At 34.9% G+C, this 12,952-nt stretch overlaps 1 protein-coding gene across 2 annotated transcripts in view; it reads right to left on the bottom strand.

Annotated features, from left to right (window-relative positions):
* Positions 1–12,952, bottom strand: part of pknox1.1 (pbx/knotted 1 homeobox 1.1) — a 45,515-nt gene that overhangs the window by 1,609 nt on the left and 30,954 nt on the right. For both annotated transcript variants that reach the window (XM_088912987.1, XM_088912988.1), the window contains exons 9-10: positions 3,485–3,561; positions 2,585–2,757 (exon numbers count right to left, since the gene is read on the bottom strand). In XM_088912987.1, the coding sequence (XP_088769113.1) occupies positions 2,585–2,757; positions 3,485–3,561 (250 nt within the window). The remainder of the gene's footprint in view (positions 1–2,584; positions 2,758–3,484; positions 3,562–12,952) is intronic.

Here is a 12,952-nt window from a genome sequence, read left to right as displayed (position 1 = left end):
TTCCATCTTACAACACTGAAATGTATTTGTGAATATCCAGCTACTAGGTATTTCCTATAAAAATCTAATTATAATTATCTCTGTTCACCCTCTGGTTAATTAGTTGTTAAAACCTCTAACCTTTCCTGTCTCTTGTATTGATACTAATGTTTCTTCTCCTTTACATTACTATGGGGGAACCTGATACACAGAAGAATTAAGAAGTGATTGCCGATTAAAATTAACTACAATTAAATCACTGATTTAAAATGAAACTTCTTCTAAACATAAACATCTTATCTTCTCTTTTGTGAAACAAGTTTTATTAAAACTGAATCCAAATCAGAACAAAACATATCCCTTAATCTCACCAATTCCCCTCTTTTCTCTGTGGTACCTGCATTCCATGTTTCTATCAAACATTCCTTAATAATAAATAAAGTCAGACAGACACTATAGAAGTCTGGTTCAATAAGGAACCAACCAAATCACCAATAATACTAACTACATCCCACAGCCCTATGGACCCATCTAAATAATTTACAGTCACGACAACCAAATATACGTAAATCCAAAATCAGACTTACCATTTGGCAAGAATGCCAAGTGAAAGGAAGAAATATCTTTGTTTAGACTGGCGTAAGAATAGGAAACCTGTTTCCAAAATGGAACCACACCTGGGAATTTAAAAAATATCCAGCATCTTTCTAACCTAAAACTAAACTTTTTGCTGTTTAGGAAGCTATTGACATGTTTTGATTTTTTTAAAAGCAACAAAATTTGCTGTTTTACACATGACTTAAAGGAGTTGGTATTCTGAGCCTGAACTGAGTAACACTCCAATGGTGTATCAGTCTGAAAGAGGGTCTAGACAAATCCTTGATCTTTAGTTGTTTTAGAAATGATGTTGCAAATAAACAGTGCATCAGGCCAATATAACTTTATATATTAACTAATTAATCAATATATTACAGTTATCATAAATTCTGCACTAGCCAACTATGTAACATTCTACAAAGTATGTAATAATTCAGAAGCTGCAAAATATTAACTTAAAATTATAGTAGAGGTAGAACCACTATATTCATAGAGTATTTAATATTTTTTATACTTATGTACTGATAACTACATTACAATTAAACGTCTTCCATAACTTGAAGAAAAAAATCGAATTAATAAAAATCTGACCTTATTTATTAAAATAATAACCCACCTTATAAAATAATCAAATTCTCGACCCTGACATCTCTGGTTCCTCTTTAAGACACACCTGTATGGGTTGGACCTTCTGATACAGTAATCAGATCCATCTCTTTATTGTGCAAATGTTACTTTTAACTTTTAATAATAGGAATTTTGTGGTATAAACGCTAACAGCCATATCACCCTGCAACTCACAGCTGGCAATCCACTGAAGCTAAGCAGGTGTGAGCCTGGTCAGTACCTGGATGGTAAAAACTAAGGTAGCTGCTGGAAATGATGTTACTGGGGCCAGCAGGGGGTGCTCATCCTTTGGTCTGTGTGAGGCCTAATGCCCCAGTATTGTGACAGGGACACCATACCATAAAAAAAGTGCCGTCTTTTGGATGAGACATAAAACCAAGGTCTCCTGACTCTCTGTGGTCATTAAAAATCCCAGGGCGTTTCTAAAAAAAGTGTAGGGCTGTTACCCCGGCATCCTGGCCAAGTTTTCCATTGGCCTTTTCCAGTTGGCTTCCTAATAATCTCCATCTATAAATTGGCTTCATCACTCTGTTCTCCTCCCCACTGATAGCTGGTGTGTGGTGAGCGTTCTGGTGCACTATGGCTGCTGTCACATCATCCAGGTGGATGCTGCACATTGGTGGTGGTGGAGGGGAGTCCCCATTACCTACAAAACTCTTTGAGCAGTGTGTCCTGAAAAGCACTGTATAAGTGTAAGGAATTAGTAAATTATAATTGTACAAAATCTAATTGAGATCACTATGTACAACTTTTGGTCTGCAAGATACAAATAATCTATTGCTTGCAACTAGATGCATTCAAATGTGTAAATGCATATCCTACACTGACCTTTTTACTCTTGAACAGAGAAGACAACAAGGGGGATTCAAGAATTCAAATTTCTTCAAAGATTTTAAAGTCTATTCTTCTTCAGAACACAAATGGAAACTTGGAAAAAATGTTCTTAAAACTTAAAATACAAGGCACATTTTTACACAAAGGGTCATGGGAGACTTGAACAAGCTATCTAGACATGTTCTTGAAGTTGACACACCAGCATCTTTGAAGAAATGGCTGGATGAGAAGTTATTTCAACAAATGATGTAACACATTTAAATTCTTGGTTACGGATTCACAAACCTGAAATGGGTTTATTTTGGTCACATACAGAATACCTAAATTTAGCAACAGAAAAGGACGCTTCTGGCATGATTTTAAAGACAGAATTCCATAATCACATACCAAGGTTTAACCAAAATGTGCTGTACACATCTTGTGGTTTCTGCAATGAGACTGAAGGGACTGCATGAAAACAACAGTGCATATCTGAAAGTAACAGGTCTCTTGTATTCACAGAATAGTCACCTGTCCCTTATTGTTAAAAAATGTATACATTACATACCTTCAGACATTGCCATTTCTGAAGGCTGTTGCTGGTTAACTCCAGAGGCTATGGAATCAGGCCAGAACCGCTGAAGAGGCCTATTCTGTGCAGTTTTCTTCTTTGCCTTTGGAGTCTCAGAACAACTGGCATCTAGCATGGGCTGAAGAATCCGTCTCCTTGCATTGATGAACCTTAGCAAGTCACAGGTTAGTTAGATAATCTAAACAATAAACAACTGCAGAAAATACTTTGTATATAAAAAGCCAAAATTAGCAGGAGATACAAATGTGGAATACAGATTATACAAATGTCTATATAATCATTTTATCTAGAAGTATTTCTTGACTTTATACTACTATTGTTACAACAGTTACTACACTTGTAAAAAATACATTTTACAATTACTATAAATTGCACTATAGAGAAGCATCTGCATTTTTGCTGAGGTCTAACACATTACTTAATTAAGCCAGAAAACAGATGGAGGAATCTAGAAAGTTTTGACCACATTTTTAAATAAGCCTGATACAGATTTTTAATTGATTTTTAATTAATTTAATTTCTAATTGAGGAGCTAACTTTAGCAAAATGAGTTCCCTAAACTCTTTGTAGTGATTTTTTTCCAACTTTTTCTTATTTCATAAACAAAAAATAAGCAACTTTGCACTGACTTTTATCAAAGAGTAAAAAGTTGGAAATTTAAATATATTAATGAAGCATCCACTTAATGCTCTTTACTTTATAGTTGATTTATAGAAAAAACACACCATTGGAAACCCACTAACATAACATTGATAATAAAAACTGCATATGTATTTTATTTTAAATAACATAAAATGAAGTACAACTTCCTTTCAGTTGCCCAGCAGACACACTGCTTACCGAATTAAATCAGGTCATGGAATAGTTCTGTCTTACCAGTTATTTACTTGAAGAAGTGTTAGATTTGTCTGTGAGGCAATCTGTTTCTTCTCATCCTCTGTTGGATATGGGTGCTGAGGAACCAAAAAACATTTTTCTTTTGACTGCATCTATATCACTGTCTGCTTAGATATTTTAAATTGGCATCAAACTTTTTCCATTACTGCACTCTCAAATGGCTCAAGGCTACGTCACTTTGACCAACACAAGCAAGAACAAGGACTGAGAATGCACAGCTCCAAACGCAGCTGCTTTCAATATCTGCAGATTCTTACAAGACAGTTAGCAGCAACAGGGACTCTTGTTGACAATACACCACAGTGCTGCTTGCAGTCACATTTGTGAGGCAAGCTAAGAATACACTGGCACACTCAAAACCCACCCAACTCTGACAGGGCCTGGCCAATTGTATCCTGCTGAACTGAGAATTCTAGACAAAACCTGATAATAATATAGCTCAATTTTCAGATAGACTAGCTTTACCTACATTGAGCTAAAATGCCTTTAGTGGCCAAGTGTCCTTGTATAGTCCTACTATTAGCCCAATGCTTGAATAGGAAAAAAAAGGGCTAGTACCCCCTTCGCCCAATCTAAAACCAACATTGACAACTTGATCAAATATTTGATGGAATCATTGAAACAAAAACGTTATTAGTTTTAAAGTTAGGCATTTTTCTAACTTTGTGATAGGCTTATCCTTATGAATTATGAAAAAACTGATCCTTGTACTCAGAAAAGGGCTCAACATTTATCTTGGGGAAAATCAAATTAACTGGACTTGAAACAAGCCTAATATTTTTTTATCTCACTTCAAGGTGTTAAAGTATTATAATAAAAAGTATATCAATATTACTAGTAGTTTGTATCATACATAATTAAATATGTAAAAATATCTATATCATTTGGACAAATCACAGCCTGAATTCTGGGGTATCTGTTAAAACAATTATAATTAAATAATGACATTGTACACATCCGAGTTACTAGAGATTTTATTTAGTTCTGTAAACCATTAAATAGTACCAGAATTCAACAAGTACAGAGCAGTATCAGCTAAATGCAAGCACTGTATTACTCAGATTGGTCACTCCTGCCACTATGCATTCTAGGAAAAATATGACAGAATCAGAACATAGGATGGTACACATCAGATACATTTTAGAGCATCTTATGAACAAAGAATTACTAAAGTGATTACACCAGGGTGTCTATGCTGACACAGTGCTTCTTCCACACAATGTGGGATAGCAATAAAAAAGGCAAAGACATTTTTAGGCTATGTGATCAAAAAATTTGGACTCACAAAAGATATTGCTGCTCTGGAATCAGTCAAGAGAAGAGCAACCAAATACATTCAGGGGCTTAAAGGGAGGGGAACTGGAGTCCCAATTCTCAGACAGTATATTAAATCTCGGTAACAAAATAAGTTCATTCATGGCATAGAAAATCTTTATATATTTTGAATTAAGCACAAAATCATTAACATTGTGAAAGTACTGTATGGTCACCATTGTTGTCGCTAACTGCTGCTCATATTACAATGTGAAGCAGCCCTTCCTGCTCACTAGTTTATGTAATGACTAACATAACACAATGTACTGTATGTACTGTAAAAGTACAGGATCTGCAGCAATTAGTAGTTGTCGGCATAACCGTCTCAATGTCGTGAGCAATACTTCTATTGGATTTAAAGAGATGTATTCACAAGCCTGCACGTTTACAATGTAATAGGGTTGCGTAACGTCCCTGGTCATTTTTTGCCCCATTCTGAATCACAGAAAAAGACGGGAATATGGAACTGTGTAATGTGTAAATGTTGTCTATTTTATAATGCAAACTGGAGGTTTAACAAATTACTGTGTACTTTTTACTTTTATTGTGAATTGAAATGCACTCATCAATGCTAATTCCTTATATCCCGAAAATTTTAAAATAGTGTTGCAGTTCCCCTTATCCTAGACTGACAGACTGAACTGAACCTTTTCAGTACTGAACAGAGAAGACTATGAGATACAAGTATTCAAAATCCTTAAAAGCACTGAAAATTACAACGCAGTGGACTTCTACCAAATAATAATCTACAAAATAACAAACATGCCAGACAGGCTGAATGGCCTCCTCTTCTTTGTAACATACGTTCTTCTGTTGTTATTTTTTGCTCCTTTTCTAACACATATACTAGCCATCACAATAAGACTTTTCAGAAGCCCATATTGCTAGAAGAGCTGATTTGTGAAGTAATAGGAAACCTGTAGTATCCTTGTTTATCAGAAATCCCTTTACACCCTGTAAAAGGCATGGAAACCCAGAGCCAACCCTGGAAGCGTAGGGCACAAATAGGGACTACACTCTCATGAGGAAGTCCATCACTGGATGGACTGCATGTGCGCAATAAAACAATGAGTTAGGAGACACCAATCAAGCCAAAAGATCTCTGAATTTGGGAGATCATGCAGACTCCACAGAGAAGGTTTCCCAGTCAACAGTTAAACCCAAGAGCCAAAAGCTGTGCAGCAGCAGTGCAGAGGGCCAAATTAACCTACATGACCTATAAATGTTTAAAATATATCTCCATTGTTTTCCTATTGTGTTTTTCTGAGCTAAGTATATTAAACCAAACTACAGTAAATTAAAACTAAATTAAGTTGCACGTTATTGCATGCTCTTTTCATAAAGCTACCAACCTCCTGTACATTAATGAGAGAAGATAACAAAGAAATGTTAATTTTATGGAAGTTAGTAACACATTATTTTTTAATTTTTGTGTTTTTATGCACAATTTACAAAAAGCTATTTACTATTTAAATAGCGAACCTTGTTCAAAATACATCGTTTCATTATCAGAAAGTTGTGTTTTCAGCTGAAAGTCACAGCACCTGGAAGGTGACAGTCTCCCATTAGCCCAGGGCAAGAGGCAGGACTAAGCAGATAGATGCTCTGACCCCAGACAGAATATCAGTCAAAAATTTACCAAAGTTAAAAAGCTTACATTTAAGCACCACCACAAAAGCTTTTCAAGATTAACAAAACTGATGAAAAATAAACAAATCTAAAATGGAATATAAACCTCTAAACTGTTGTGTAACTGCAATGTTAAAATTTTGTTAACAATAAAACAGCTTAGTTTTAAAAAGTAGCATCCATCACTGTCAGCTGTGTACGGAAAGCAAGCAACAGTTAATTATATTTATAATGCTTTATAACTTTTTGTGGAAGTCATTTAATGTGTTATTTGCAAGTTATGTCAATTAAAGTGTTATATTCTAAGTGCTGTAGGGTAATCATTTTTTATAGTCAATATACCCTCTGATTCTTTTGAAATGTGACTTTATTGGCCTTGTCAGACAGTAAACAAAGTGCTTCTGTGAACTGGCAGTTTTTCTAAGGCATTCTGATGATTAGCAAACCAAGCATAAGATGACCTTTGATTACTTATACCATTTGCTAGTCATATGAGGGACCTGATGTGTCTTTCAATGTTTCTTTTAACAATGAGCAATTTAACATACTATCTTAACTTTTCATATTCATCATCACTTTCTGAACAATTTTTACGAAATTGGGCTAACTTATAAAGAACACTGCATTAACAACCTGTGTCCTGTCCCTATAGAAATATTCTATTTCATTACTCAACTGGATATGTCTGTGTTTATGGCCATAAATCCCCCTGGTCAAGTTATTTTTGATTTGTTGTAAAAGTAAGTTTTGTTGAATAGAGGCTTTGACAAGGAAACCAGAAAATGTGTCTTAACAAACCCATCCAAGAAAAAAGAGGTGCTGATTATTAAAAAGCCAACTTTTACTACACATTATAATGTCTCTATAAAGAACCTACAAGTGGCGCATGGGGAGAAATGGGGAGGTCAAAGTGTGCAGTCAGAAAGGTTTTGATACTGTACCATACCCTGTAATTTTTTATTACTGATAAACACATTGCACTTACCCTATCCATCAGTAAGAGACAACAAACCAACTGAGATGTTGTTTATTTCAACTGTTTGTATTTGTTAAAGAGTGGGTCAATAGCATAAAGTTGAAATGAAAATATCTGCTTTTTCAAAAGTAGCAAAGTGCATTGTTTATAAGCAATGCCAGTTTTGTGTGTGCTGAATGCTCAAACTGAAGACTAAAAATAAGTTACTGAAAATGGCCAGCAAAAATTAAACAGAGAAACCACATTTCACTTAATTGTATTCAATAATGTACTGAAATGTACCGCAATATTTTGTGGAAGCACTTTAAGTGGCAATTATAGCTGCAAATCTTTTTGGGTCTTATACCACAAAGTCTCTACCAACTTTATGCAAAAATTTCAACAAAGCCATTGTGCTTTCTTGTTGGCAAACTTGCTCATTCTCTCTCAGGTTGCTTTGAGACTACTCATGGACAACACCTTTCACGTCTTTCCACAGATTCTCAGTAGGATACAAGTCAGAATTGGGCTACTCAAGCACATTCATTTTATTACTCTCAATCAAATCCAATGTAAGTTTGTCCTTAGGCTCGGCTCTGCATCATTGTCCTGTCATCATCATTTCCTTTGTTTAGGCCTGAATCAAGGTTTCCCCTAAGATTTGCCAATACTTTGCCTCATTTGTGGAGTGCCCACCAGTCTTGACAAGTTTACCAGTCCCTGCTGATGAGAAGCAAAACTATAACAATGTTGATACCACCATGCTTCATGGGTGGTGTTGATCGAATTATGTACTATATTGGGTTTGTGTCAGATGTAATGCATTGCATTTAGACCATATTTTTAATTTTGTATTTCTGACCAAAAAAAGTGAAGTTATGGGATATTGTTGACCCATGGACATTTTCTCCCAGCTCAGCCCTTGAAATCTGAAACTCTTGATGACGAAGTTGCTGTTGGTGTCATGGTTGCAACCCTTACCAGTTTCTGTCTTGCTCAGCTGCTCAGAGGGGAGCCTGATACATAACTGCATGCAAATGTTTGGGCACCCCTGGTTAAATTCCATTTTCCACTGAATCTCTAAGTAAAAAGGTTAACCACGGTACAAACTTAAATATGGCATATTTCTGCACATTTTAATGCCCAATTACTATTTATTTGCTGAATTTAACAATTGAAAATAAAGAAAACAGTGAATATGGCACGTGCAAAGGTTTGGGCACTCAGTTAGTACTTTGTAACGCATATCTGTTTACGAGCAGTTCTATCATATTGTTTTTTGGGTCTTCCAGATCCTGCCTTGGCTTCAACAGTTCCCCTTAACTTCCATTTCTTAATTATGTTTCTGACAGTGGAAATTCTGAACTGGATGCATTTAGAGATATTTTTATAGCCTTTCCTTGCTTTGCAATAGTCAAAGGACTTTATTTTCAAGTCCTCAATCAGCTGCTTGAAGGAGCCCATGGTTTTTAGGAGTAGGCATGACTTCTGAGAGGTTAGGAGGGTCAGAGTATTTATTCAACTCTGGAATTGTCTTCAACTGGCTTAATTTAAGGCCTAATGACTTTAATGAATCAACTAGAAGGGGGCCCAAATTATTTCACATGCCACATTCACTGTTTAATTTTTTTGCAATCTGTTTAATTCAAACTAATAAACAGTAATGGTGCATTAAAATGTGCAGAAATATATAATGTTTTAGTTTGTACCCTGCAGAGGTTAACTTCTTTCACTTAGAGATTCAGTGGAACATGCAATTTGCATACAATCTTGACTTTCATGATTGAATCTTTACTTAAAATACAGTAACTGAAAGATCTTACAGAAATAAGTGCATTTATTCTTAAATCACGTGAACCACTATTATTACACACAGACAAGAGGTAACTCTTTTGTACATCTCATCTAATTCAAGATTTCCACAGCAAAGGGTTTTAACACCTCTGTAATCATGACTTTTCTACTTCCACATAAGTTATTTAGTTTTATTTTGCTTTGAGTGTATAAACATGATGTGTATATAACAAATATTAATTGCTATTTCAAAGTGCCATGACTGTAAGCTTTAAAGCAACAAAACATGGAAACTATGAAAGGGTCTGAATACCTCTGCAAGGCACTGTATAAACAAAACAATTATTTAATAACCAATGAACTCCTAATATAAAATAACCACAGTAGATTGATACATTCAACACATACATCAACATACAAGAGCTACTTCTGTTTGAGGTCAAATTTGTGTTGGTCATTCCAAAACCTGATGAGAAAAAGAAGGAAAAGGTCTGGTGTGTCTGGGCACACTGGAGGTGCCAGCAACAAATATTTGAAGAACCATTGCAATTTTACACTCGGCACATTTTTCAGGAGCAAGGAGACCCACAGAGAACCCCTATTATAACCCACATGCATTTGTATGCACCTAGGCAGCCTGAATGACAGATCATTTAAAACCACCATATTGAAAAAATAATGAACACATTTCTACACGTGTAATTTGTTTAATTGTAACTTGATATAAAAAACTGCCATTTTAATTTTCTTCTTTTTGTTTTTATTACAGATACTACGAGTTCCTATATGGTACAGAGTATAGTATGATACAAGAAAACCATATATAGAGTGCCTGTCTTGGTGATGATAACGAATATTCAACTATACATGGCTGCTCCTGTGTAGCAAAGCCTAAATAACAAATGCTTATTTTTTGCCTGGTCAGTGTAATAACAATTTAGCATATTTTTTTATTCAGGCTATTTAATATGTGTTTTTATACTTAGGTTTCGGAGGTTTTCTACTTACAGTATAATTTTGCTGCTTAAAACTATTTAAAATACTAAAAAAGACACTTCACACCTTCAAAGTCAACTTTTCTGTCTCCAGTTTCCCTTCAGCATTAGCAAGATAAGCTCATGTACACCACATTAAGATGTACAACCTTTTCAACAACATTTTCCAAAACCATAAATGTACATCCTAAAACTGATACATAATGCTAAATAAGTATTAAGCACAAATTGAAGTTAATATTTAACAACATCAGCTGGGGTACTATGCAGTTGAAATCTGACATACTTGGGAGAGCTCACAAAACAAAGAAGCCACAATTGTAATAACTTACTTACTTTAAATTACCCTGCAATCAAAGTTCACCTTTTATACAACATTATTTTTCATCAAAGAATATGGGCTCATATCATTACAAATATATCAAGGTAAATAATGAATCAATTTACTATTCTGTTCCCTTATGCAAATGTTAAAAAGGTACAATTTTGTGAATTAAAAATGTACTGCACCTCAGTGTCCTGGCCATCTTTCCCCCTGGCCATTATAAATCATGGCCTCCTAATAATCCCCATTTATGAACTGGCTTCATTACTCAGTTCTCCTCCCCACTAACAGCAAATGTATGGTGCTACACATTGATGGTGGTGGAAGGGAGCTCCCATTACTTGTAAAGTGTTTTGAGTTGAGTGTGCAGAAAAGCGCTATATAAAGGTATAAGGATTATTTATTCTTAATTTAGCATTTGTGTTAGTAACTCAGTTTTTAGTCAGAGTTTTTTATTCTTCACCATTTAATTCTGATTTTGCTTGTCAGCATTTATGTGGTTGTAGCTGTTAACTTATTTAGATTCCCGAATAGAAATGATAACTCTGGTAAAGGTTGAGGAGAAGGGAGTTGTGTGTGAACAACTGTATGGGCAAAAAGTATAGAATATCCAACAGTGACGCTGAAATTCTTTGTATAACATTAAGACCTTTTCTTATTTGCTCAGGGAGTTTAGTTGCATGTTGCTACTTCTGATATATGTCTCTCTGAGTAGCAAAGCAGCACAAGTGGTTGCCATTACTGTGCTCACAAACTTCAACAAGAATAACTGGAAGCCCCAGATATAGCGCTCGTGAATTTTTAAGCAATGTAAATTAGAAATCAATGCCAGGTTTCTATCAAAAAGGGTCAGATCAGAAAAGACAACATTCTGGACAAGTGCTTTGTGAATTTTGAAGGGACATATAAGCCTAAAACCAGATCACCAATTTCTAAATCCAATCCTACAGTATAATTCACACATACAAGTCTAAACCTAAGAGCAGTAAACCAAACGAGAAGACTGTCAGGACAAAACAGACTAACAAAGAACTTGAAGGATGTTTTGAGTATATAGAGTGGGAAGTGTTTCACCAAGGCACCTTAGATGACATAACAGTGACTACAGAATACATCACTTTTTGTGTTCAACAAAGAAGACTAAGTATATTCAAATAATAAGAAATATGTAACAAAATACATTAAACACACCATGAAACTGAGGATGATCACTTTAAAGAATAAGGATTTTGATTAACTGAAACATACTGAAAAAATGAAACCGAAACTAACGGAGGCAAAACATGCAGATTAGCATTTCAAGGATGTATTTAAAGCTACTAACCCTAGAAGACTCTGTGACATCAGGAAGAGAATGACAGGAAAGTCCTTGCTCAGAAAACAAATTGACTAATAATGAACTTCAGTTTTCCAAATTAAGTGAATATGTTTTTTACCAGGTATGATAAAGCAGGCACCTTTTATAACCATTTTGACATACTAAAGTCTATTTCACTTAACAGTTCAGACAGGGTTATCACTGTTAGAGATCAAGTTATGAACTCTTGCAATACATATGTTAAAATCAGTTGGACAAATGCAAAACATATGCTATAGTACTTTTTCTTGACTTTTCATCAGTTATTAATACAATCTGACCAAATATTTTATTAACAAAGACGATCCAATTACAGATCAATACATATATATAGATAGAATTCATTCCCTACAGAAGATTGCAAGAGATTAAATTAAATAACATACTTTCTTCTAATGTTATAACTAACCATGGAGTGCACCAGGGATTTGTGAGTTCAGTACTGCTCTTCTTTCTTTATATGAATGATTGTGTTGCCAGTGGTCCAAACCAAATTCATAATTAACTTTTCAGATGATTCCATTATACTTTCTCTGATTAACGATAATGATGACCCCAAACTATATCAGAATAGTGTGGCCTATTTGGTTGCTGAATTACTTTATACCATACCAAACAAACTAGTCAATAAATGACTTGGCTACGAGTAAGGGTTTATGGGCAAGTGCTATTGGGTGGATTATGTGCAAAATTGAAGGTGTAATGTGTAAAATTACCATTTTAGCAGCTTAGTTGTACTTGGAGGTTATTTATAAGGTTCTATGTAGTGTGGATTCCTGTAGGAGTGGCGTGAAATTAATATGCATGTGCAGATGTCTGTTATGAGTTATAATGTTTACTTTTACTGTTTGCATATTTTGTAAATTTCTGTGCATTGAAAACAGCTGCTTAGATATGAAGAAAGATATAAGATGTGAAAAAGGGGTTAACTAATTTCTTTCTGCACAAAGACATTCCATGTTTAGGTGCCTCTGAGTTATGGCAAAGATGGGAGTTAACAGGATGTTCCAGGCTTAGGCACCTTTTGAGTTATGGCGGGATGGGAGTTAATTGATATGAAATTCCAAGTGCAAGATAA

Source organism: Atractosteus spatula, chromosome 4, assembly GCF_055471065.1.
Source record: "Atractosteus spatula isolate fAtrSpa1 chromosome 4, fAtrSpa1.hap1, whole genome shotgun sequence".
Taxonomy (NCBI): Eukaryota; Metazoa; Chordata; class Actinopteri; order Semionotiformes; family Lepisosteidae; genus Atractosteus; species Atractosteus spatula.
This window is presented reverse-complemented; position numbering and strand designations above follow the sequence as displayed.